The sequence below is a fragment of the Periplaneta americana genome, chromosome 3 (assembly GCF_040183065.1).
Source record: "Periplaneta americana isolate PAMFEO1 chromosome 3, P.americana_PAMFEO1_priV1, whole genome shotgun sequence".
Taxonomy (NCBI): Eukaryota; Metazoa; Arthropoda; class Insecta; order Blattodea; family Blattidae; genus Periplaneta; species Periplaneta americana.
Genome location: NC_091119.1, coordinates 115,749,183 through 115,774,632, shown reverse-complemented (window position 1 = coordinate 115,774,632; position 25,450 = coordinate 115,749,183). Strand labels below are relative to the sequence as shown.

The 25,450-nt window shown below is 36.0% G+C and overlaps 1 protein-coding gene across 1 annotated transcript in view; it reads left to right on the top strand.

Annotated features, from left to right (window-relative positions):
* The window catches only part of LOC138695710 (fatty acid synthase-like), a 183,340-nt gene that overhangs the window by 135,656 nt on the left and 22,234 nt on the right, over positions 1–25,450 (top strand). Inside the window, exons 28-32 of the mRNA XM_069819825.1 lie at positions 655–902; positions 10,969–11,293; positions 11,395–11,550; positions 21,727–21,939; positions 24,210–24,532. Of these exons, the coding sequence (XP_069675926.1) occupies positions 655–902; positions 10,969–11,293; positions 11,395–11,550; positions 21,727–21,939; positions 24,210–24,532 (1,265 nt within the window). The remainder of the gene's footprint in view (positions 1–654; positions 903–10,968; positions 11,294–11,394; positions 11,551–21,726; positions 21,940–24,209; positions 24,533–25,450) is intronic.

Below are 25,450 nucleotides of genomic sequence, written 5' to 3'. Positions count from 1 at the left end.
TGTGGATATGAAGTGGAAAAATTAAGCTGGTGTCTGTTACGTTCCCGGGTAGCTCTGTCGGTAGAGTGTTGGCGCGCTCAGCCAAAGATCCTGGGTTCTATACCCGGATCCGAACAATTTTTTCCTTGAAATTATTCAAGACTGCTCAGATTGTTCGTAGATACACACTTTTTTTGAGCATCAGTTTCGATTTCACTTGTCGAACTGTGTATGCCCTATTTTTCTCACCCAATGCAAGCAAGCCATTAATGACGTTAATGTAATTAAAATATTTTATTCATTATATTAGCAGACTTTTGAAGGACTGTAAGAAAGAAGATATATCTGTAAGGTATACATATTATAACTTATACTTTTTTATTTAATTCATTTATAATGTATATTTAAACTATATAATTAGAAACACACACAATATATATATATATATATATATATATATATATATATATATATATATATCTGTATGGTATACATATTATAACTTATACTTTTTATTTAATTCATTTATAATGTATATTTAAACTATATAATTAGAAACACACACAATATATATATATATATATATAAGCGAGAGAGAGAGAGAGAAGATTGGCATATAGCCTACACGGAACTTGATGGAATTTTAAAATAAAAATATGCTATCATTCTTCGCAGGAGGTTTAGGGGGCTTTGGTCTGGAATTGGTGGACTGGCTTGTGTTGCGAGGTGCTCGTAAGTTGGTGCTGAATTCTCGATCTGGCCCGAAGACTGGCTACCAGAGTTTCCGCGTGAGAACATGGCGCAGCTATGGATCCACAGTGGTCATATCACGGGTAGACATCACTACTAAAGAAGGTGTCAAAACTCTGCTCTCAGAGGCCAACAGATTGGGTCCTGTTGACGCCATATTCAACTTAGCCGTTGTGAGTACCGAATTAATGTGTTAACAGCGATAATGGTCTTGATTCTAGTTTTCAAAATTGAAAAAGCCGTAAATTGGTTGATGGGTGTATGTTCTGAGCGAATATTCAACAATTTAAAGAAGGAAAACTAATTTTTTGGATCCAAACCAAAAGTTAGCCTATGGTGCCTTCCTGATGGTATCTTGATTGTGACAGAAGATGACATTCGTATCTCTTTTATTTTTCTCTGTAATCCGTTGTTACGAAACATGATTACTATGGTTTTGTACTATCGCTCAATTTTTAAATGCTCGCTCCTGAAAAACTGCAAGAAATGACAACCACATTTTGCCATATGAGCCATAGAATTAGTCACACTTCAGGTAAAGGTCTATTTATAAAGTATTATTTGAACATCTTGCTTAACACGTTGCTCAGTAATTTTTATTCCGAAAGACAGTAATAAGTTTACTCCCACTTTGATATCATATTCCTGAAAGAAATTAAGAAGGTATCTAAAGAGTAAGCTGCCATTGTATGCAAGGTTTGTGGTGGATTAAGAGAGTGATACAATCCTTTGTACATCTTCGCAAAGGGCGGAAGGTCTCTTACAAAATTATGAAATTAACTGTCATCCGTTGCTGGGACGCTGGGAAAGGAACACATAATACTATTTCTTGATTATTTCTCTCTTTATAAAAGTTTTCTTTCATTTCAATCATTCTTCCTTTCATATATTTTCGTGTATTGAACTTCACTGTATAGTCTAACACAGCGGTTCCCAAAGTGTGCTCCGCGGAGCCCTAAGGGCTCCGCGAATGATTCTCAGGGGCTCCGTCCGCGGAAGTTATGAAGATTACAAAAATTGCTAATTCCATCTAGTCTCTAGCGAGGAAAACGGAAACTACTTCCATCAAGCGAAAAATACTTCCTGAGAAAGTAGTTTGCGTTCTTCTTGCTACATGGAAGCATTAATATTAAATCTACTCGTCACTGGAACTATCTCGATCTTTCTTGCTTGCCAAGTACTCAATGATTCTCGAAATTTATTTTATTTTTTATATACCGGGCAGGCAGCGTTTGTTATTCGTGTTACTTGGAATCTACAATCTATTGACTGTTACGTTACCTCAAAAAAAATATATATACTGTATACCTGCGTGTTAATTTGATAGCAGATGTGTTAGCTAAACTTTCGTTGAACCGGAACTGTGGCTTAAGACGGGCTCCCTAAGACCTAAGAGTCATTGGCCATCAACCAGTGCTCAGTCAACGGGAGATAACAGCTATAACCTTACTTTCAAAGAAGATAGTGCGAATTCCTGGGAATTGAGTTCAGAATATGTTGAATATGATCCTGTCTCAGAGTCTACGATGCCTAGTGTAGAGGTATTGAAAGTAACAAACGAAAATATTGTGATTTATATTTGGACATGGGATTCACTGAGTTTGCTGATGAACGTCCACAGTGTGTGATATGTAACTAAGTTTTTTCCAATAGTTCTATGTTTCCTGCCAAGCTTAGACGGCATTTCTCAATTCAAAAATTCACAAATAAAACTGCAGACTACTTCGAAAGAAAGTGACGAACTCCATGTAGTTTAGATAAAATTTTACCTCGTGTAAAAAGAAACAACGAGAAAGTACTGAAAAGGTACTTGGTTAGTCATGACCAGGCTCTTGGTGGTAAACCTCACCCTTGCTGAAACTCTTATGAAACTACTATTAGTGAAGGTAGTGAAGTGCATGGTGGACGAGAAAACTGCAAACTTGATTTCCAGTGTGTCCTTATCAAATAACATTGCATAATCGAATCCAGAATATGAAAAGACGTAAAAAATGTCATGATTTCCCGTATCAGTTAAACGAAATTTTCGTTACAATTTGACAAATCCACGGTCTTTGCCGGATTAGCTATGTTAATGATGTTTGTGCGGTATGAATTTTCAGGTTCTTTCATGTAATATTTTGTTCTGCAGCCATTGCCTTCCTCTACAAGTGGTACTGAAATTTTTTCTTCTTCATTGAAAACTCGATACCGTGGGACAATTGCATTGACGTGTGCACAGATGGCGCAAAGGCCATGGTAGGTCCTGTTGCTGGCGCTATTACAAGGATCAAAAAAGTTTAAAAAACTGAACAAGTAGTCACTGTGTACTACACCAACACGCCCTCGTAACGAAAAAATGCCAGCGTTATTAAAGCAGGTGCTAGACAACGCCGTCAAGATTATCAACTTTGTTAAGGCACGACCTTCGCAGTGTTGTCTACTAAAAATCCTGTGTAAAGATATGGGTACTATACACAAGTCATTGTTAGTAATATTACACACAGAAGTGCGATGGTTGTCGCGCGGTAAAACGTTGCCCCTATTACATTAACTTCGAACGGAAGTTTCTTCACTTTTGAATTACCAGAACAGTTTGCTAGCAGATTACTTGAATGATCAGGAATAGTTGCACAAATTATTTACTTGGCAGACATTTTTCAAAAATGAATTCAGCACATACATACATTTAGAGTAGCTCAGTTGCAAAACTTGCTAACTGTCAAAAAAATGAAAAATGAGATAGTGGTAACCGTGGTTTCAGTTCGTCATTAGCTACGTAATAAGCTATACATTCGGTTGCAAATTCAACTCTAAACCCTTTAAATCTAGTAAATAAAATTGCATACGGTTGCAAAACCTGCTAAGTGTGGAGAGCGTAAGGATGTAATACCTGTTAACTTGCACGATGCCATGTGTACTTTTGCAATACCTGCTAAATGTCACTGAGACAACATGGCCATATTGAGAGTTACGGATGCAAAAGCTGCTGTTTCGATCTCCATAAGGATTACATTGAGCATACTAAAATAACGAATAAGATATTATTAGACGCTGATAATAAAGCTACTCTTTGCTCGTATAGTTAAATTGACTATACTGCTGCATTTAAGACATCAGCTGAGATTTTCTGCCCCCGCTTTATCGGAGTCTTGTAACCTTTTATGTTAAGCATGTTGAAGTCTTGAAGTGGTTACTGTGATTATCTTGCAGTTTTATCGACGTTTGCCGAAATGAGTGAGGATGGATAGGCTATGATGTATCCAGTTTCAATAACTCTGTTAATGTTGATGAAGAGAATGGTAGCAGTGAAAAGACGAACCCAAAAGTTTAAACAAAAAGGTAAACATTTCCAAAAGTACTACATTCCAAACTCCATTCCAATGGGTGTCATCCTTAAAGAAGCAAAAATCAGGGACATTGAAAGACCTCTGGAATTGCACTTCGGAGAGGACTGGTTACGGAATGCAAACCTGACCTTCTACACCGACCTTGCTGTTGCAGACCTGAGTGAAGATGAGGATGAACATACGGATGTAGTAGACTTCGAACTCATGGATGAGGAAGAACCGGACGTTTTGTATTGATGTTTGTAGAAATTGCAACACTAAGAAGGATACATGTGACTGAAATAAAATTGATACCACAGATTAGATATATGACAATTCACAAAAGGTTAGAATTACAGAACTATATCTGATCTGTGACCGTGAGATTTCAGTAAGGAGTGAAGCCTCCATGTGCTGCAATCAGGGCCTCTAAGCGTCGTGGCATGGAATGAAGGAGGGCCTGGATATGTTCCTGGGGATTCTCCCTCCACGCAGTTTGTATGCGAGGCCACAAAGCTTCAAGAATGGGTGTTGGAAGACCATGACGAAAAAGTTGCCAACCAACCATATCCCAGACATGTTCGATGGGCGACATGTCTGGCGAACGTGCAAGCTAGGGAGCAGTGATACCCGTCATTCTTCGAAGAAGGCTTGCACAATCCTCGCCACGTCCCTGTACGAGCCGAAATGTCACGGTATGACAAACTCGCTTCCCGGAGACCAACCATTCTGCTCCTTTCGAACTCACGTGCTGATATTGCGCCCTTCCACGGCGACGAGGCATACCTGCACTAGCTTTGACGTTTCCACTTTGTTTGGAAGCTCTGCACTGACTGAGCAAAGCATAACACTGACCTTGCTGGTGACACAAGAGACGTCACTGTTGGGTCTATGTGTATGCCATCTCTCTGGAAACGTAATCAATTATTGGTAGTACTCTGTTCTACACATCTCACGAGTTTGGAGTCGTTCGGGCCATTCTTTCTGGGTGTTGCACTTTTCACAAACAATAGTATATAAGGGAACATTCAAACTATAATATTAGTATCCTATCCTCCTTTTATACTTCTTTTAGTAGTACAATATTTGTTTGTATGTTTAATAATATTTAGGTATGTAACGAAAATAAGAATCTTCTCTTCTACCGACAGATTATTTAAGATAAAATGCTAACATTGATCAAATACCAGGTTTTGCAAACTAATGTATCATTAATATGGCTACCTACAGAGTTGCAAATCCTGCTAATTGCTCTATTCGGCTGCAAAACCTGCTATTTGCAAATTAATATACAAAATAACTAATTACCTATTAATCATATATTTCTGAGCTGTAGGAAGACAGACGAAATATTTTTTCCCCATTATTTAAACTAGAAATCATGCCTCTAGCATCTGTGGATAAGTTTTTACACAATTTTCCTCATTTGCCAAAATTCATCTCACTTGCAAATAGCTGGTTTTGCATATGTCCTAGTAAACGGAAGACTATATTCGATGCTGATGACGAAATTGTCGCACTGAAGAAAAAGATAGCGTTCTACATAGAAAGCGCCGACAATAAGGATCTTACGTTTATCATTGATTTCAAACTTGATAGAAGAAAATAATATAACAATGAATATCTCATTCATAGCAATAATGAAAGAAGACCTTGACAATTTGCTTCAAATTATGAATTTTTACTTTCCAAGGGACACTCAGAAATCGATTCTAAAGAAATATGAGTGGATTGTAGATCTATTTCCAGTGATGTCAAAACCAGCAGCCCTCACTGCTTCAGATATGAGGTCCTTATAGACATGGTTTCGAACAGCCACTGTAAGGTATCATTTAAAAGCAAACCATTTCCCAAATTTTGGACTAAGTTAGGGGAGGATCTTCTGATATTAAGTTCAAAAGCTAAATTTCTCTCACTGCCTTTTGATACTGCGTACCTCAGTGAAACGACCTTTTCGAGGTACACGGCTACAGAAACAAAATATCGAACTTCTTTGGACACAGAAGACGATATACGTCTTCAACTGACTTCTATAACACCGGACATTGACAGACTCTGTCGCAAGAAACAGGCACGTTCTTCACATTAACGTCGGGTGTACATGTAACATTTTAACATTTTTTTAAATATCTTAACTACTTGCTAATATCATTTTGTAGATTTAAATAAATTATATCCAGTATTTTTTTACTATTGTTTCCTTTATATATATATATATATATATATATATATATATATATATACTTCCGTTTATATATCGTGTGAAATATGCTTCATAGAACGTAGACAGATAAAACTAAAAAGTAAACATTTCTTGGGGCTCCACGACAAACTTTTGCTTCAAAAAGGGCTCCGTGGCTGAAAATGTTTGGGAACCGCTGGTCTAACACATTAGGAAATAAATTCTTTGTGAATCCTTTATGTTTGGTGCAGGTAACAAACCAATTAAAAATAGAGTTCATACTACTTTTCTTATATAATGTTAGGCCTATAAATTCATGTCCATTTTTCGAGAACTCAAGATAAAAAAAATGGATTTCACGAAAGTTAGGCTCACTTTATTAAGTGGTTTGTACTTTTTCCAACAATTTAGTTTCTTTGACGTGCTGCAAATGATATTACTAGGGTCAGAATTCGTTTTCAAATATATGTTTTTACTGGCTAGTTGAAAATCATGCAAAAACACTTTATTCATGTTTTGAACGTCTGTGATTATGGATATGCAAAGTTAATCGTCCATATTTTGCATATTTCAGTTCCTGCATATAACAGGTATTGTGCATACTGTGTGTATCAAAACGTCAGGAATGCATTCCTCATATAGAGAGAAGAAAAAAGTGTATTGCAACGTGGTCCGGAAATGTATAATTACAGAGTTATCAGGCTTACTAGTTGGAGCGCTCTATTCACGTATCAAATGAAATGTTCAAAATGACCTCCTCCTGCCTGAATACAGGCCTCCGCTCGTCTTCACATGGAGTGCTCAACAGGATCAAACATGCCTGGTGAAGTACGTACTGCCTGACACACTGCCACAAAGCGCGCACGGAGAGATAGTTCATCACTCACAGCAGTCGAATACATCAAAGACTTAAGTGTCCTCAGAGGTGAAAGTCCAGAGGGTTTAAATCAGGAGAGCCAAGCACTAGAGGTGGGGAAAAAATAACGTAATGGTTATTTTGGAACAGTTCCTTGTTATAATGATAACGTGATAAATTATTGGGTGGGCTCGGATCCCACGAGCTCATATAAGTTGGCGTCACTGTTTGAAAGCAGAATTGGGAATCCTTTCGTCGCACTGAAAGAAATATTGGAATCTAAAGTGAAAGATAAGTAGTAAAGATCTGAAGAGCCTCTTTAAAATATGTACACATTATCTTGAAACTAAAGTTACTGAGTATAGGATTCTGTCAAACAATTATTAGCATAATGCCTGTTTTAGAGTATAGTAATTACATTGCGAATTTTATCAAGGGAGACGAAAATATATAGGTTATATTTTATTTACAAATATTTTACAATTTTAGTTTAATTACCAATTCTTGAAATTAAACTAAATTCTGTTGAAACATGACTATTGTCGAAGTTTTTTTATTTACAAAAATACAAAGGTAAATTTTCATATTTCATTACAGTGAGATTATTACTCTTCATGACGGTATTAATATGAATTTTAGCACTGTAGAAATGATTATAGCTTTCATTTACTAAATTTTGGAGAAATTGAACACTATTGTAAACTTGAACTGAGCAGAAGAGAAAGAATAGGTTAGGTTTTATTTACAATTGGGATCCACTTCGAATTTCGTGACCAATAAAATTTACAAATAATTTAAAATTGCATTACATTTCCTGCTTCGAATAAACCTGATCTACGAATTCAATTTGATATTAGAAAACATTTCTTTTCCATGAATTCACATCTCGGCTCGCTATGACATACTTCATCATACGGCATACAGGGAAGTATTTGATCATTTAGCATCCTAAATACCACTGTTATATTACATATTAGTTGTACGTGCATGTTCCAAAATACCACTGTTACATTATATACTAGTAGTACATACCTGTTCCGAAATAGTACTGTTCCATCAGATACTAGTCAACCGTGCGGTTCCAAGATACCGCTGTGCACCTTGTAGTTACATATGGTACTGTTATTTTGAACCTAGTATTTTGAAGGAACTGGAACAGTTGAAACCGTTACGAGAAAATAACTTTTCCCATCTCTACCAAGCACCTGACTCACGTCTACCAATCCAGCGCCCAGCGTAATGTGCATTAAGATCCCTGAGACTACGGGAAATCATTTGCGGGTGCTAAGATGTATTCAGGTCAACATCAATTTAATTCACAACATGATTTCTCATGTAACAATATTGTAAGCAGAGTTTTATATTTTAGTTCACCGATCAAGACTTGTCTGCATGCATTAACGTTAATAACAGTTCTGATACCTCTGTAATTGAAGCGTTGGGCCGAATAACGGTCTATATTACAATTTTTCAAAATCGAAATTTTAATGGAATAATACTCTATATAGTCTTACACATTTACAACTTACTTACAAATGGATTTTAAGGAACCTGCAGGTTCATTGCCGCCCTCACATGAGCCCGTCATCGGTCCCTGTCCTGTGCAAGATTAATCCAGTCTATCATCATAACCACCTCCCTCAAATCCATTTTAATATTATCCTCCCATATATGTTTTGGCCTCCCCAAAGGTCTTTTTCCCTCCGGGCGCCCAACTAACACTCTATATGCATTTCTGGATTCGCCCATACGTGCTACATGCCACCTGTTCTGTAAAGACTAGTTAGTTTCCAAGTTCCAAATCTCATAACCTTATTCCTTTGCTGTGGTCGTGCCAGAGAATCAGTCACATTCCGAGGCTTATTGTAAGGTTTAGTAACAAGCTGTTTTTTACGGTGATGGGTTGTTAGCCCTTCACCCAACCTCCAAGCTGGAGGACCACCCCTTATCGGCTGTCCACGACTGTTTATTCAATATATTCGCAGCTACCCTACATATCTAGAGGCCGTCTCCTCTGTCCGCAACCTGAGGACGCGCCAAGCCGTGATGATAGGGACCCACAATACATGGATACAGTGTTACACAACTGTCACAAAATTGTTTTTCAATATCTGTACCAGAGGCGCTTCTACACGAGTTACAACAATGAATTTCTTGGTTGGAACAATGGTCTATATCACTACAGTGGAGTCCAAATCTTCTGACTTTTCGCGAGAGCCAATAACGTGCAAGCGTGATGTTGCCAAACCTACAGAGCGGGTGATGTGTGCTCCACCGATCTCGTCTGGCGGGTGGGATGGGCGGCCGGTGTTGATAACAGGATTCGTTCTCAATAAAAAAAACAGTGTAATACAATAATAAATAATTTATTAATACATTAATAAATAATGTGTTAAGAAATCTCACCTTTAAATTGATGTGTGCAATTCCAGGATAAAAGTCAATGGTGTGTTTTCGAAGTCATTTAAATTCGTCATGCTTTTAGATACATTAATATGTATTCTAGGCGAAACGAACAATTTCTTAGCACCCTGTGTTTCCGCTTTTTGCACTTCTCTGCATACACGTGACACGGTTGATACAGTTATTTAACTTCGTTTGTGCATATAAATACTGGCCCAAGAGATTACCGTTTGTAGTTCATTTTCTTGAACTCTCATTCAATATGAATATTGAATTTATGTACTCAGATAATAGACCGAACTATCTGAAATGCATACATATCGCATTGCCTGCAATATCAAAATTAATTTGGTGTAGCTAAGCAGACAGAGGCGTTTGCTTGCTGATCCAGAGCTGCTCTCAGGCTTGGGTTCAATACCCGCTTATCCTGACACTTGGTTAGGTTTCTTTTTCGTCTCGCAAAGAAGTAATAACTCTTGATTTGTTCCATAACTTAAAGCTTCAATGCGGATGTAAGATCTATGTAATGCAACAAATAAAATGAAAAATGAAAAGAAAGGAAGAAAGGAAAATAAATTATCCACATTTATAAATTGTGCGGTTCAATTACTACCGGTATATGCATCCACCGCTCCGCTGTGGAGTGACGGTTAGCATGTCTAACCATGAAACGAACGGGCCCGGGTTCAAATCCTGGTTGGGACAAGTAGTTTTGTAGAGATTTTTCTCCTAAGCTTTCCCTCAACGTATTCAGAGCAAATGCTGAGTAACTTTCGGCCTTGAACCCTGGACTCATTTCGTTAGCATTTTCATCTTCATTTCACACACACGCTGGATGATCGCAGTTGATAAAGAGTCGTAAAATAAACCAATTAAATATATATGTAATTATTTTTTCTTAAGTGTGAGTATATTTCATGACTTCTCATATTATATTATTATTATTATTATTATTATTATTATTATTGTGTAATTACAAAAATTTTAAAGTAACACTAATGTAAGATTACTGGACTTCGAAATAATTCGCAAGGAAAAGTGGAAATAATTCTACGTACAATAATGAATTTCTTGAAAACTTAGTAATCTGGGGGGGGGGGGGAACTTGGCAACTCATTTAATTTATTTCTCAATTGATTCAAGAACAGTAAACATGCGTTTTCTATATACAAATACCATCTTGAATCCTTAAGAATGAAAATCCTGTCCGGTCTGTGAAGCTCGAGAGAATCTTCTTCGTACGATTATTGGAATTTATTTTACTCTCACTACATTGAATTTAAGAAGAAAGAATGGTCCACACAGCTGCAAAAATCTGTCGCTCTTGTCTGGTATTGGACGTATGATTTTTGAGTTTGCAAAAAAAAAATCGCTATAATACCGAGGAGGACCTCAACTGTACTTCGAGAATGAACGTTTCAAACAAGAAGCAAGCCTAGGCCTATCATTGTTATTCTAATTGAGTGTTTTTGTTTGCGAACACTTGTCAGGTGCTACGAGATGCGCTCTTGGAGAACCAGACTGAGGAAGATTTCGTAGCTTCTGCAAAACCCAAGGCACATGCTACCCTGTATTTGGATGAGTTGTCCCGAGAGATGTGCCCTCAGCTGCGCCATTTCGTGGTGTTCTCCAGCGTGTCCTGTGGGCGTGGAAATGCTGGACAAACTAATTACGGCATGAGCAACTCCATCATGGAACGCATCTGTGAAGCCAGAGTCAGGGACGGGTTCCCAGGGCTTGCCGTCCAGTGGGGTGCCGTGGGGGAGGTGGGTCTTGTGGCAGAGATGCAGGAAAAGAATACGGAAATTGTGATAGGTGAGTTCAGAAAATTTTACAATGCTTTGTTCATTCTCAGTGAGTCGATTACCACGTGCATAATAGTTGTCTCGGATATCACAATATGTATTCATTTTCAGGGGGCACACTACCACAGAAAATATCCTCGTGTCTCCAAGAGCTGGACGGTTTCATGCAGCAGTCATGCCCAGTCGTAGCGAGCATGGTCGTGGCAGAGAAGCGAGCAGACAGTGAAGGTGCATCCAACGTAGTTACATGTGTCAGCAATATTCTAGGTATGTCATCTCGCGTTTCACTTAGGCCTACATTCACATAGACCGTTTAACTTTCCGGATGCAACAGTATCCAATATCATATCACACCTACAACGATCCGAAATCATATTCGGAGAGAAATATCCTAACTTGTATTTTCTGCTCTGTCATATACATACATATATATATATATATATATATATATATATATATATATAGTGTATTCTTAAACACACCGTTAACAGGTTACCAGTGAGAAGTCGTCCTTAATAGTCGTTGGACCAGAGGTTCGCAAATTTAAACCCAGCCTACAGAAATGGATTTTAAATGACGATAAAATTCTTAGCAACCTTCCTCCAGAAGAGAAGTGGAACTGCAAAGTTCGTGTTGTAAAATTACGACACGTAAAGGAAATCTGTCCCGGCTACAGGGCTCCAGGCAAACTTTTTCGACCATTTCTCGCCCATATTGAATTCGTCACTAAAGCATATCCAAAAAGGCCGTTATTTTTTTTTACGAAATTAAAAATTTAGCCTAATGGTTCGCAGAAGTTAGATAATGGAGCCAACGCTTCGCATAAAAAATTTGACCTCCTAGAAACACTTTTAACCGAGCCGCGGGGGGGGGGGGAGTTCTTTTTTATTATGTTATTTTTTCTAACATAAGCGTATTTACAGGTTGATGTAGACTGCTATGATTTGTTATTGTTGAGAGATAAAATAAAAGGAGTATTATTTTTAAGCTTCAAGAGATGACAGGAATTCAAAATAAAGGGTACAAAATATGTTATACGCTGCATCAACCCAAAACAATCTCGAAGAGATTCTTGCTATCGAATTCCATCCATCCACCCACCCAACTACTACTCTTTGCTTTTATTGTTCGTTTATTCCATTTTTATTTTTATTTTGTTCTCCGTGAAAAATAATCTACATTCTTATCACAGGATTGGAGTAGCTTTCTTGTATCCAGTGTGAACCTAATAAAAGAGTCTCTCTTTTTCACTACAAACCATAGCTCAAGCATCGCTATCTTTACCAGTCTCTCGACCGATTTTGTGTGGCATGGGAAAAATGGACCTTTTCTTCACCAAATTCCTGTTCATACACCATACTCTGCAAATTTTCAGTGCTTATACAGGGTGTTTCCGGTCTGGTGTTACAAACTTTCAGGGATGATGGGGGAGGGCACATGTATCAATTTGAGATAAGGAACCCTGGTCCGGAAATGACTGAGTCGAAAGTTATAAGCAAAAATGATTGTGTGGAAATGGAATTGTAATTTTGCATCACGTGCCCTCCTTCCCTTATCCTTTGGAACAGTCGTGGAAAGATGGTATGGGCCGGATGTCTGCTACGTGGGTACTTGGCTCGATACAATCTGTGAGCTTGTCTACTGTTCCCATTGGCTCATTAGTATTCGAAAATCAGGTCTGCATATTCCTCTCTCGTGTAGTCCTCCATTTCACTAGGACTGATCGACTGGACACTGCAAATTGTACACATACACTGCTGTCTACAGACGTGCATATCAGGACCGACCATGTCCGTTACACATTACGCTATCTGCATTGCTTTAGTGTAGTTTCCTGTCCCCACCCCTCAGACAGCGCACTGAATGGGATGCTGTAAGTAGACAACATAAATAACGTCTGATGAATACAGTATGTGTAAAATGAACAGATAAATACACATAAATAAGATGTAAATAGGAATAAAATTATTCCATTTCCTATTTTTGCTTGTAACTTTCGACTCGGTCATTTCCGGACCATGGTTCCTTATCTCAAATTGATACATGTACCCTTCCCCATCACCCCTGAAAGTTTGTAACACTAGCCTGGAAACACCCTGTATATTGGAGGTTCTGGTATAATAAAATTCACGAGAAGGGAAAGACAAAATGAGTTCTTACTGCTCATTTGGTTCTCAAATTTATTAAACATTATTATATAATTAATTTTTTGTATAGGTATTATTATTTTATTATATTTGTATTTTGTATTTATTTGTATTTATTGTATTACTCTAGTCTGCCTCTCTTCAGTAAATAAATTGCACAACTGCACTTCATTCGATTCTTCCTCACTCTTCTAATCTTCTAAGGTATGTTTTCCACGTCCGTCGCTGGGGATGTTTCAGTAGTACTTGACTTCTTATTCTGAGTGACATGTCTAACAAATTTCTCCTATTTATCCAGTGTCCTGGGAAAACAGGTATTTGCATAGTGGTATACTACAACTAACTTCTGACCATTGATCTCAAAACTGTAATAATGGGTAATAGTCTTTATTTTTAAACCATTTTCCTTTCTAAGTCTGATAGTTTTTACTTTTTACTGGTGACATGTTTTGCAATAAATGCAACTCTTTTATCATGAGTATCAAACCTCCAATATTCTGAAAACGTTTTTTCTCTAATATCATTTTTCAGAACCAGAATAGATTAAGTGGTTTCATTTTCCTAGCATGTACTTCCTTTCCATTAATATTAACTTTTGATTTCTCAGTATTTGAAAGAATTGTTCAATATGTGCACCGCTTCTGCCCAAGGAGTTGCGAAGAATTGGCTTCAGCAATGCCATCGCTCATAAAAAAGCTCTGCTTCATCTTTGGAAGGAGATCTGCCCACTACAGTTCGAGGGACCTGTTTTCATAATGTGCTATTCTTGCAGATCTGAACCATTATAGGAGACTTTAATAATAGCTGTTTTTTCTTGTCTTATGTATTAATTCCTTCAGACTGCTTTCATTTTCTGATCCTGGGGTGTAAGTTTTGTCTCGATCCATAAGATCTGGGAGCAAGGATCTTGGGTTGTTCTGTGATCTTTAATCAGATATTTTCCTCCAATAATGTATTATCTGGAAATTTTCCCTAGTTCGACTGGGGGCAACGAAATATTTCATTATCATCACAGAATTCATCTATAACAGTAAATAAATTGAACAATTTCATAGGAATTCAGTGCATTCAATATCCTTCATGTATGTACTGTTATTATTATTCTTGTGAGAAGTGAAATTCGAAGAAAATTTTATTGTAGTAGACAAAAAGTAACCCACACAGAACCAATTCTATATAGTAAGTAAATATCAATAACTGAAACCATTATTTTAATTTGATTCTAATCTTTAGAGCGAGTCAATTTTTCCATTTTATATCAAAAATATATATATATCTACAGAAATACTCCATTAAAAACATTTACCTACCTTTATCAATGTGAGCTTGCTTTTGTGCTAGATGAACAATTTTCTTTCTACGGCAAAATATCTTACAACATTTTCAATTACTCGTTAATGTTATTCTTTCATATTCTAGAATATACAGTGGAAATATAAATCTTATAAGCTGCTTCATTAATACAGTTTTGACATCTATTAGTTCAAGCACAAAAAAAAAATTTAAGTGATCAACATAATATTTCTCCAGTATATCACTGGTATAGTGATGATACTAAGGGCATACGTATGTCGACATAATCCGTTAATATCGACAAAATGTTAGCAAGTAAGACTAAGGCAAGTTGATCATTTTACAGTATCATGACTTGTAGCTATTCCACCAGACACAAGTCCGTAATACCAAATCAAAACTGCAGTTTTTCTTCTTAATAATTTATCACAAACTAAAAACTGCAAAAAAGAAAGTGACTTAAACCCTACTGACCACGCACAGAAGAATTATGAAAATAAAAAAAATAAAGAATTTTACTTTGTACGCTAATCTTTAGACCTTCAGCGGCTCGGTAAAAAAATGTAATCAGAGACGTTGTTTTTTTTTTACTGTTTATAGTATAGTCTACAAGGCAACTTGTGTACAACCTCACGTTTTGAATTTCGGAAGATATATATATTTTTTGGATACACGCTATTCTTCACTGAATAATTTCTGCAGTTGAAAGCGTAGTGAAATAAACTATTGCTGCTACTGCTGTTGCCGCCGCTACAGATACCACTACTACTACTGCTACTGCTACTGCTACTGCTACTGCCACTGCTGGCTCCCGGACGACAGATCGACAAATACCTTACTAGGCCTATAAGGTATTTGAGATCGAGCATCAGCCGATAAAATGCTGCCTATAACGAAGGAAACAAAAATGGATTATGAAATCTACCTTACAGTAGATGCCAGAAGTGTCGTCCTTCCTTATGCTCGTATACAAGCATGATATCACGAGAATATATTGCCACTCATTTGTCTAAGCTCTTCAACTGAAATTCTTCTATTCCATGCTCAATATTAGCCTGGACTTTCTCTAATGTTTGCGAATTCGTACAAAACACTTTGTCTTTTCTCCGTTTAAGTTTTTCGTATTTGAGAATGTTTTTTGTCCAACACTGAACCTATGGTTTCAAATTTCGTCACTAGTCTTTGTATAGCACTTCTTGAAGGGAGCGCTGCAAAGTTCAGTAAACCATCTTCGAGCAGAACGAGCAGAACCGTTTTTAAATTAACTTTTACAAATCACGAACAGTTTTAACTGAAGAAAGCCACAGTGTTTCGTACGAATCCGCACATATTGAAGGAACTGCAGGCTAATACTGAGCATGAAATAAGGAGAATTTCAGTTGAAGAACTTAGACGAGTGAGTGACAACATATTATCGCGATAGCCCTATCAAGATTGTATAGGAATGGAAGAACGACATTTTTCAACATCTACTGTAAATTACATTTCATAATCCATTTCTGCTTCCGCTGCTGTAGGCAGCATTTTACTGGCTGATGCTGGACTTGTCGCTCGGAGCCTGATTCCTGCTACGACAGCCATATACTGTATAAGGAATCTGTATTGTATAACCACCACCACCACCACCACCACCACCACCACCACCAATAATACATGTCCTATATATGTGTCTTTTCCCTCACACCGCAAGCTCAGCGGCATTATCTGTTACGGCAAAATCAGCCGCCATTTCTACTGTAGTAACGTTAGCTTCTAAACCCTGTTTAGCGGGAAAATGTTTGTAAACAACTTAAAAATGAAAATAAATCCATCTTACCTGTGTCACAAGTGATGTTCAAAGTGTCCTCCTCTTGCTTCAGTACATTTTTGACATCCTCAAAGTTTGTTTTAAAATACTCAACTATTAATATCTTTTTGCTAGAACAATAGACTTATAATCCTATATACCAGGCTTCGATCTCCGGCGTACCTCTGATTTATAACTTGTGCTGGGAAAGACCGTAGACCATATAATACAGGGGTTTTCTCCGGGAGCTCCGGTTCCCCTTGTGGCATTCCAACAAATCTCCATCGTTATCTCATCGCGGGTGTAGCGTAGACCAGTCTCCTATGGTGCACCCTGGGCAACGACTCTGTCGGTAAATTGGTCTACATAACTGGCTTCATATGGGCGAATGACTAAAAGTCAAGTACACGCCATTAGTAAAAAGAATATTCTTGTGAAATGTTCGAAATAACTTCGTCATATTAAGAAGTTTTTTTTACTTTATTGATTTTGTTAAGTTTTTATATTTGTACTGATATAATTATAATTTTTTCTGAAAATTTTCGCCTTGTTAAACAATTTCGTTTACCTTATTGATTCGGCTAATTATTATAATATTCCTGGTATAATTATATATTTCGTCCAAATTTTTCCCTGTCCGGTTAAATTTCGTATTTTTATAATTGGAGAGATTATTCCCTCACAAAAATCCTTCCAAGAAAATCCGAATATTGTAGGTCGATTCATTCTCTAGCAATCTTCTTTGAATTTTCGTTTCACAGTGACCAAGTGCTCTCTAAAGACTAGGTATAATCGTTCGTCATTTTGGTTCTTTCGTTGCCGTTTGCAGCTAGTAGAGAAGGACGATCATGCCATAGCTTCTATGATAGCCAATCACTCGCGTTACAATTTTTATGATTAATAAGTCAATGTCCCAGCAAAGCATAGAAAAAATTACAAATCTAAATCTTTTTTGAAAAGTGAGAAAAAAGTACTAACGTCGAAGTGACCTGTTAAAAACAGACATTTACATCGTCAAAAGTTAAGTTGGTTAGCGGCAATCTTTTTTTTTTTTTTAGAAGGGGAGTCAAAGCAGGAGAAATGTGTTTAAAAGAATGAAAATTACTTTCAAAACTGGTCGCTAGTGAAAATCTTTACCGGTTAGCGGTTTCCTTCAAAAACATCAAAGATATTTTCATTTCATCGCCCAAGGCTTTTAAGTCATCGTGAGTTTTGAAAGTTAATTTAATATTTATATTATATAAATGTCATCTAAATATATTACGAATAATATTTTTCTATGTCACTGACCACAATACTGGCATGGCTGTGTGAGATAAGACAATACTGACGTTTGAATTAGTGTAGATCGAAGCAGAGCAGCTCCACGAAGTACACCTCCAAAATATATTAGCACAATCTATCACGCGCAAGTTCCTGTGTTTATAATAATTATTGTGCGCAACGCTCTCAACTTATTTATTGATAACAGCTCGTATTAATGGGATCATTGAAAACACATGTTGACAATTGCATGCAAAGATCGACCTGGATAGACTACAAGACCAATAGTGAATTTCTGCGCTTCTAATTGATATAGGCTAGTAAGCTTACTGTCGAGCACTTTCGAATCAGACCCACATATGTATAGTAATTGTTACGTTTTCCAAAAGTGTGGTCCTTGTTCTCATACCGGTGTCGTCAATAGTTGTATCAATTCCTCTCAGTCTTCAAATTGACCTTTTGAATTACAGTTTTATTATTATTATTATTATTATTATTATTATTATTATTATTATTATTATTATTATTATTATTATTATTATTATTATTATTTTAGAATGTTACCGGCCTTCTGAAAAAATTCCAACCTGGAGAACCAGGGAACTTAATCTCAGGCCTTGGTCAGCTACTTTCACTGCAGCCCATGAGCCTATCTTAGCCTTCAGGTTTTATGTAGGAGTGTCCCTTCTCATGGATGGACTGCCTTCTCCGCGGCTGTGGAATCCCATCTACCCCTTGGTTTTCCATCAAGATTCCCTTCCCTTAAGACTTTTTGGTCCGTCCCGAGTATTTCATTTCCCCGATACCCTCAATACCTGGAGAGTATTCCCTTATCCGCTACTTGGATAGGATCAATAAGGGAAAGAAATATGTCAAAAGGAGGTAAAAAGAGGTACTATAATATTTTATCAAGATCTGTCCTGCTATGTGACTGTAAAACATGGACCTTAAAATCCCAAGATAAAAAGCTTATAGAGATGAGATTTCTGAGACTATTCGAATATGTTTCACTGTTAGATAAAATTAAAAGTAGTGGAATAAGGGTTAAACTAAAAATAAAGAACGCAGTCGAAATTGAAGATTATCAAAGACAGTGGCATTATCATGTAGAAAGAATGTTCTTAAACAGGCTACAACGAAAAGCATACTTTTTCACTCTGTGGAAAAGCGTGACCTGGGACGACCAACGAAAAAATGAAAGGATTCAGTTAAGCACCGAAACGGGACAGCAATAGCGATATCTTATGCGGAGTTTTACCGTTAGATAACAGGGGCATTCCATGCGGCACAACATGTTGTAGTGCTATATTATGTCATATGCTAGTTCATTACATTCTCCCGTTTGTTGGTTTTCTGTGCGTGTCAAAATTATACTTATATTATTTTCTGTAATCTAGTAGGCCTATAATTTAATTTCATTCAGTATTTTCTTACCTCATAATTCAATTTAATTTAATTTAATTTACAATAAATAATAGCGTAAATTTGTATAATGCTGAGCGATTTCCCTTAAGAAATGGATGGGGAAATCTGCAGCATGCAGAATGTTCTGTAGATACGAGTAAATTGAATGTTTATGAACCTAAACGAGAACTTTGAGAACGAGGTGCACGAATAAAAAAAATAGGAACTTTGTGGAAGGTGAATATTGTCTCTTTAATCATTAGTATAGTAAGTACTGTACGCGAAAAAATAGGATATGCAGCCATCAATGTGTTTATATATAGCTATATGGAAGGGACTATCGGGCTCGTATTTTTTCTCTAGTTGCAGAAAGATCAAATGGAATTTTTAATAGTGTGATAAAATATGATCGAAGTAGTATCACAGTTATTCGTGGGTTTTGTAGGTTAAGGACATGCAGTTTTCAATATGTAGGATAATTTTGAAAATTTTAAATTAAAACTTGATTTTTGATAGTTAGTCTACATTAAAGGCATTATTCACGAACTGGACTTTTGGAGTCAAGGCTCCCTTACTTCCTTATTTCAGACATAGACTATATTATATATAGGCCTATATATTTTGTCACTGCTGATCGTCCTGGATAATAGTAGTAGTAGTATTTATTCCATATTTATAAACCCTATTTTACATATAGTATATTAGGGTTATATTTTAAACTAATCATAACAAATTGAAACTTACAGACTACCATACAATAAATATACACTTGTAAGAGTGTAACATATATAAATTAATTAGATTAATGTCTCGAAATTACAGTCGAAAAACATAGAGAATTTAACATGAATAGCATGTTGCACTTATAGATAATATTATGACACTTAGCTAATATACACACATACACACATACATACATACATACATACATACATACATACATACATGCTTACTTACGTATGTAGAGACATAACATATAGATACATACGGTGAATAAACATTAATTTGATTGAAGGCTTGAAATTATACATGAATAGACATGTTGAACTTGTAGATCATATTAAGACATTTCGCTAAAATATGTACATTTGTAGACATAATATAACAACATGTAGACATATATTTATAAATATACACATGCATACATACATACATTCATACATACATACACTCACACACAGATACATATATATATATATATATATATATATATATATATATTATATATGTATATATATACACACAGCAAGATGTACGTCAGTAACAGATAATTGGAAAGGATGAACAATATTAAATACCTTGGACATTCATTATCACTTACACATGACTTTGATATACAAAATAAATTTACCAAATTTATAAAAACATAATGCATAATAAATACAATTTAAAACCATCATTTATTTAGAGTTATACACGAATCGCAGTTAAAAAAGAACTCTTGCCCGACAGTTTTAATCGCTGCCGAGATGGACTTCATGAGACACAAAATGGAACCACGAAAGAAATAATGATATCCTGAAATAACTCAAAGTCGAATCAATATTACAATATGTTAATCATTTGAAAAGGATGGATAGAACACTGATACCGAAACAAATCCCGCAGTACGCTCCTCGTGAAAGAAAATTTGTTGGTCGCCCTGCTAAGAGTTGGACTGACGTGAGACCTTAACAGACCATCTAGTCTAATACATGTTTTGGATTATCATGATGATAAAGATGAAATTATAACCTTGAATATATAAGATGTATGAATTTGACGAAACGTTCGTAGCAACAGTGCTTTTGAAAAACAGTGCATATTGGTTGCTCATAGGTTATTTTACAGTTTAGAGCATGGACAGTAAGGTATTGTCTTTGCATGTAAAATATAGGACATTCAAACAGTAGATGTTCAACCTGGATAATAATCATCCCATTTAATCGAGAGTTTACGTAGGCCTAGTATCGTCCCATTGTAAAATGCAGGTGTAAATTTCTTTGCCCTCTTCCAAAATTAAACTGTAGCCAGCAATTCCTTACTTGTAGTAGTTCTTTTTTGTTTAATAGCTAGCACTTTTGAGGCGGAATTTAGTTGGTTATATATTTTAAGGTTGAAAGCATATATTCAGAATCTTTCGGAACCTGATTGAAGGCAAAAAGCTTTCCCTGGTTTTTAGATATAGGAACACAACAATTTTTCATTTCTAGTTGTTTTTAAGAGTATTTAATGTACTAATATACTACGTAAATCCTCAATGCTTATATACTGGAAAACAAATGCACACGTAAAGCGCATTCCTCAAAGTACACGCGTGCTATGTGTTGGTGCTAGTTTAGGATATCCCTATAACCCAACCTTGAAAGAAAGAAAGAAAGAAAGAAAGAAAGAAAGAAAGAAAGAAAGAAAGAAAGAAAGAAAGAAAGAAAGAAAGAAAGAAAAAGATGATGATAATAATAATAATAATATACTAATAAAATAATAAAACTCTCTTTATTGTTAGTAACATGAACTGTATCATTTAAGGACAGTCCTGGTGTATTATAGCAATACATATTTTGTTGACAGGCGTTCGAGATTTGAAGAGTATTAACGTACACTCCACACTGTCAGAACTGGGAATGGACTCCCTGATGGCTGTAGAAGTAAAGCAGGCCATAGAAAGAGAGTGTGAGACGTTCCTGACAACACAGGAGGTCCACAACCTAACATTTGCACATCTCATAGAAATTAATGCTGCCATCGAGGAAGGCCACGCAACAGAAACATTGCCATGTGAAGGTGTGTCTGGTAGCTTTAAGTTTAACCAACAGCAATGTGTGTATGTAACTTATTTTATATATAAATGTTATTTATTTCTGAATATTCAATTAAGATTAAGTACAACATTTCCATAAACGTAACATGTTATAAAAGTGTTGAATTTTAAGCCAGTAGTTGATGTATTTTAATTGTTATAAATTATTTCACATCACTTCCGTTCTTGCTGCAAACATACCTTATTCATATGTCTCTGACTGTAAATTGATTTTAGTTGCAATTCACATAATTATAATCCAAGATGGTAACTCTTGAAAATATTGCATTTGTACCATAATTAGGAGAGACTACAGTTATGTCTCGGTAATATACTGTTAAGTACGTTAACAATAAGTTTACATTCGGCACATACTTATAAACATAAGAAGTCTTTTAAAGATGAATATAATAGTTATTCGCCCTTAAAGATATTTTAAAGCAATGGAAACACCTGTGAAAATGTATTTGAATCTCGTAATTAACATAACTCTCAAAGAGAATGATACAGTTCGTGGAGGTCGTAGCAAGACACTTGGCCTACTGTATTTGAGCTATTGTAAATTCTCCTACTACGACATATGGTCTATTGCCAATAGTTCTACTCCATTAATTTGGCCTACTGTTGCATACCATTGTAAGGTTAGAATGTAAATTTGAAAAATATATATATATATATATATATATATATATATATATATATATATATATATAAAATAAAGACCGTAATTGACTAGAGTTAACTTTTGTAAATGTAATTAGAGTTGAAAGTTTACAATGCAATTTCTTTTCCACAGGACAGAATTTCTTTACAATGTAAAATTCTTACCGCACGCGGTGAGGTACTCTGTAAGTTCGTTATCCTCTTTACGTTGTACGTAGCCTCCAAGTTTTCAGGGTTTTCAGGCAGTGTACGTTGGTGAGTACGATACATGCTCCTTTTCAAGGAGTCTCTTTCTGGTAACTGAGGTTGAACAGTGTCAGTGACTTTACGCAGCTCTTTTCTAATTAATCTTGTTGAAGGTGTTTCTGGATGAGTTAATTCAGAACGTTTTAAATTGGCCACAATACTTTTTGCCTGGACGGATTTCACACTTGATGCATGGTTGTGTTCACTGGTCTCCAGGACTGTGGTCCAATATATATTACCGTTTCTTGGATTCCTGCGCTGTCGGTAGTAAAGAAATTCGGAGTGAGACAGTTGATTGCCTCCTCTTGATGTTGGAATGAACTCAGCTGCCATACTCTATAAATTTTTATTTCCAAACTTCGATTCCTTAAACATGTTACCAGAGTTTGGAATGCAATGACCATGCACAACAATGCAATAAATGTCAAAACCAGTAAGTAAAAACAGTAGTAGTAGTTGTAATAGTTGCAGTAGAAGTTGTACTGCAGTAGGTAAAATGCCATTAGGCTGAATTACAGTAGGCTAAATGCAGTAGGTTAAATACCAGTAGGTTAAAATACAGTAGGCGAAATGCGGTAGGAAAAAATATCAGTAGGCCAAATCGTCAGTAGGTCACGTGCAGTAGGTAAAGCGTCTAGTAATCCTTGGAGGTACATTAATTTCTACTCTGCATTGTAAAACTTCAAATTGATTAACTTTGTAATAAAATTTATAGGCCTATCTACTTTTGTTTTTACTGTTGTAAACAAACACGTGCTCCGAGGCTGGGCTGGGATATTGCTTGGCTGATGATCTGGTTGAGTTTTTCCGAAGGTGTCGCATTGTGAGGTGAATGTAAGTTAATCTTTGGATTTGTATCGCCAGATATGTACTCGCTATACCAATTCTATAGTCGCCAAATAACCGTAAAATTAATAGTGCGTCATTATATAACCGAATGAAAAATTCAGTCTCGAAAAGTTAAAATAAATAATTCTAATTTAGATTTAAATCTTACTGAATGGACTATTTTAGTGTTTATAGAATGATGATGATGATGATATTAATAATAATAATAATAATAACAATAATAATAATAATAATAATAATATAGACTATTATCATGCTCTTTATAGACGTTAAAATTGTTCTTTATACCTATGTTTCTAATGTGCATGTTAACTTAAAACAAGATAAGTTAGAATTTGGTCAAATTCTACAAGTTGCACCAGCTTACATTAAATTTATATGAACTTCCACTTCGGCATATATGTATAAAATTTAATCATTGATTTAAGTTGTGTTATTAATGTACAATATTAATTTTGGAGCGAAAATTTAAACAATATATATTTTATGTTTACAGCTGTGAAAAAACCTGCCTCTGTAGTTCCAGTCACCTTTAATAGGGACTCCAATGAAAACCTGCATTTGCTGCAGAGGGTAATAGGGGACGAAGTGACAGCAGCTCAACATTTAGTGCGCCTGCAATCAGCAACTGGAACACAGAGTGACATCGAGGAAGAAGTGAAAGCAGGTCCAGTGCTCTTCATGGTGCCTGGAGTGGAAGGCATGGCGTGCGTCTTGGAGCCGCTTGCTCACAACCTTAACTACCAAACGTTTTGTTTGCAACTAGGCTACAGTAACATGGACTCCTCTATCCAGGATATGGCGAAGTATTTTCTTCCGGTACTTGAATGAAAATTGCAATATTAGTGTTGGGTATAGTTCCTTTGAGATTAGATATACACTGTTCGACCTGGTAAATTCTTAAATTGTTTATTAATTGCAGAGTAACAAACAGAAATTGAAATAGTGTGAGATTTGGGGCTTTTATGGTGGTTTAGTTTTGATTCTATCTATAAATTTAAATTGTGTTCAAAAATATCTTGGATGTTTTCAACTCCTTACTGGATTCTATTAGCTTCATTATTAGTCAAGGTAGCATATAAGCCAGAAGCTTCGAAATTCAACATCGGAACGTATCGAGGTCCATACTTTTAGTATCCAGAAACTCGTATCACTGACATTTCGTCACAGAAATATGAAACTGGAACAATTCGTCACACAAAAGTAAAAATATCTCTGGCATTTCGTCACACAAAAGGAAAATGAACCTATCATATTTTATCAATCTTCACATATTTTGTTACAGGGAACGTCTTGTACGTTTCCTAGGTAACAGTGTCGTAAAGTTTAATATCGTTTCACGCTTTATTTCAATCACTAGAAGCGGGGTGAAGAAAAATTATATGGAAGGGTTTCACGTTCCTGAAGCACAGAGCGATATAAGGAAATTAGAAAGTGGGCATTCAGCTGTAAAAAAAGAAGTGCGAGGATGTTGATAAGAGAGTGTAGCTTATTGTATCTCTGTTATCAAGAGTACAGTGACGAGGTTATTGTTCCGCAATATGTAAGGGAAATTTGTGCATATATGATTTTTTGCTTCCACCACAGCACAATATTATGTATGTGTGTATGTATCCAATACCTACCCACTTCACTTTACGTGATTCGGGTTCCGCATAATTATTATTTCTCAAAATATATTGCAGCAATAAAACGTACTTTGAAACCGTATGCAACCAACAATTCTATGTATATTGT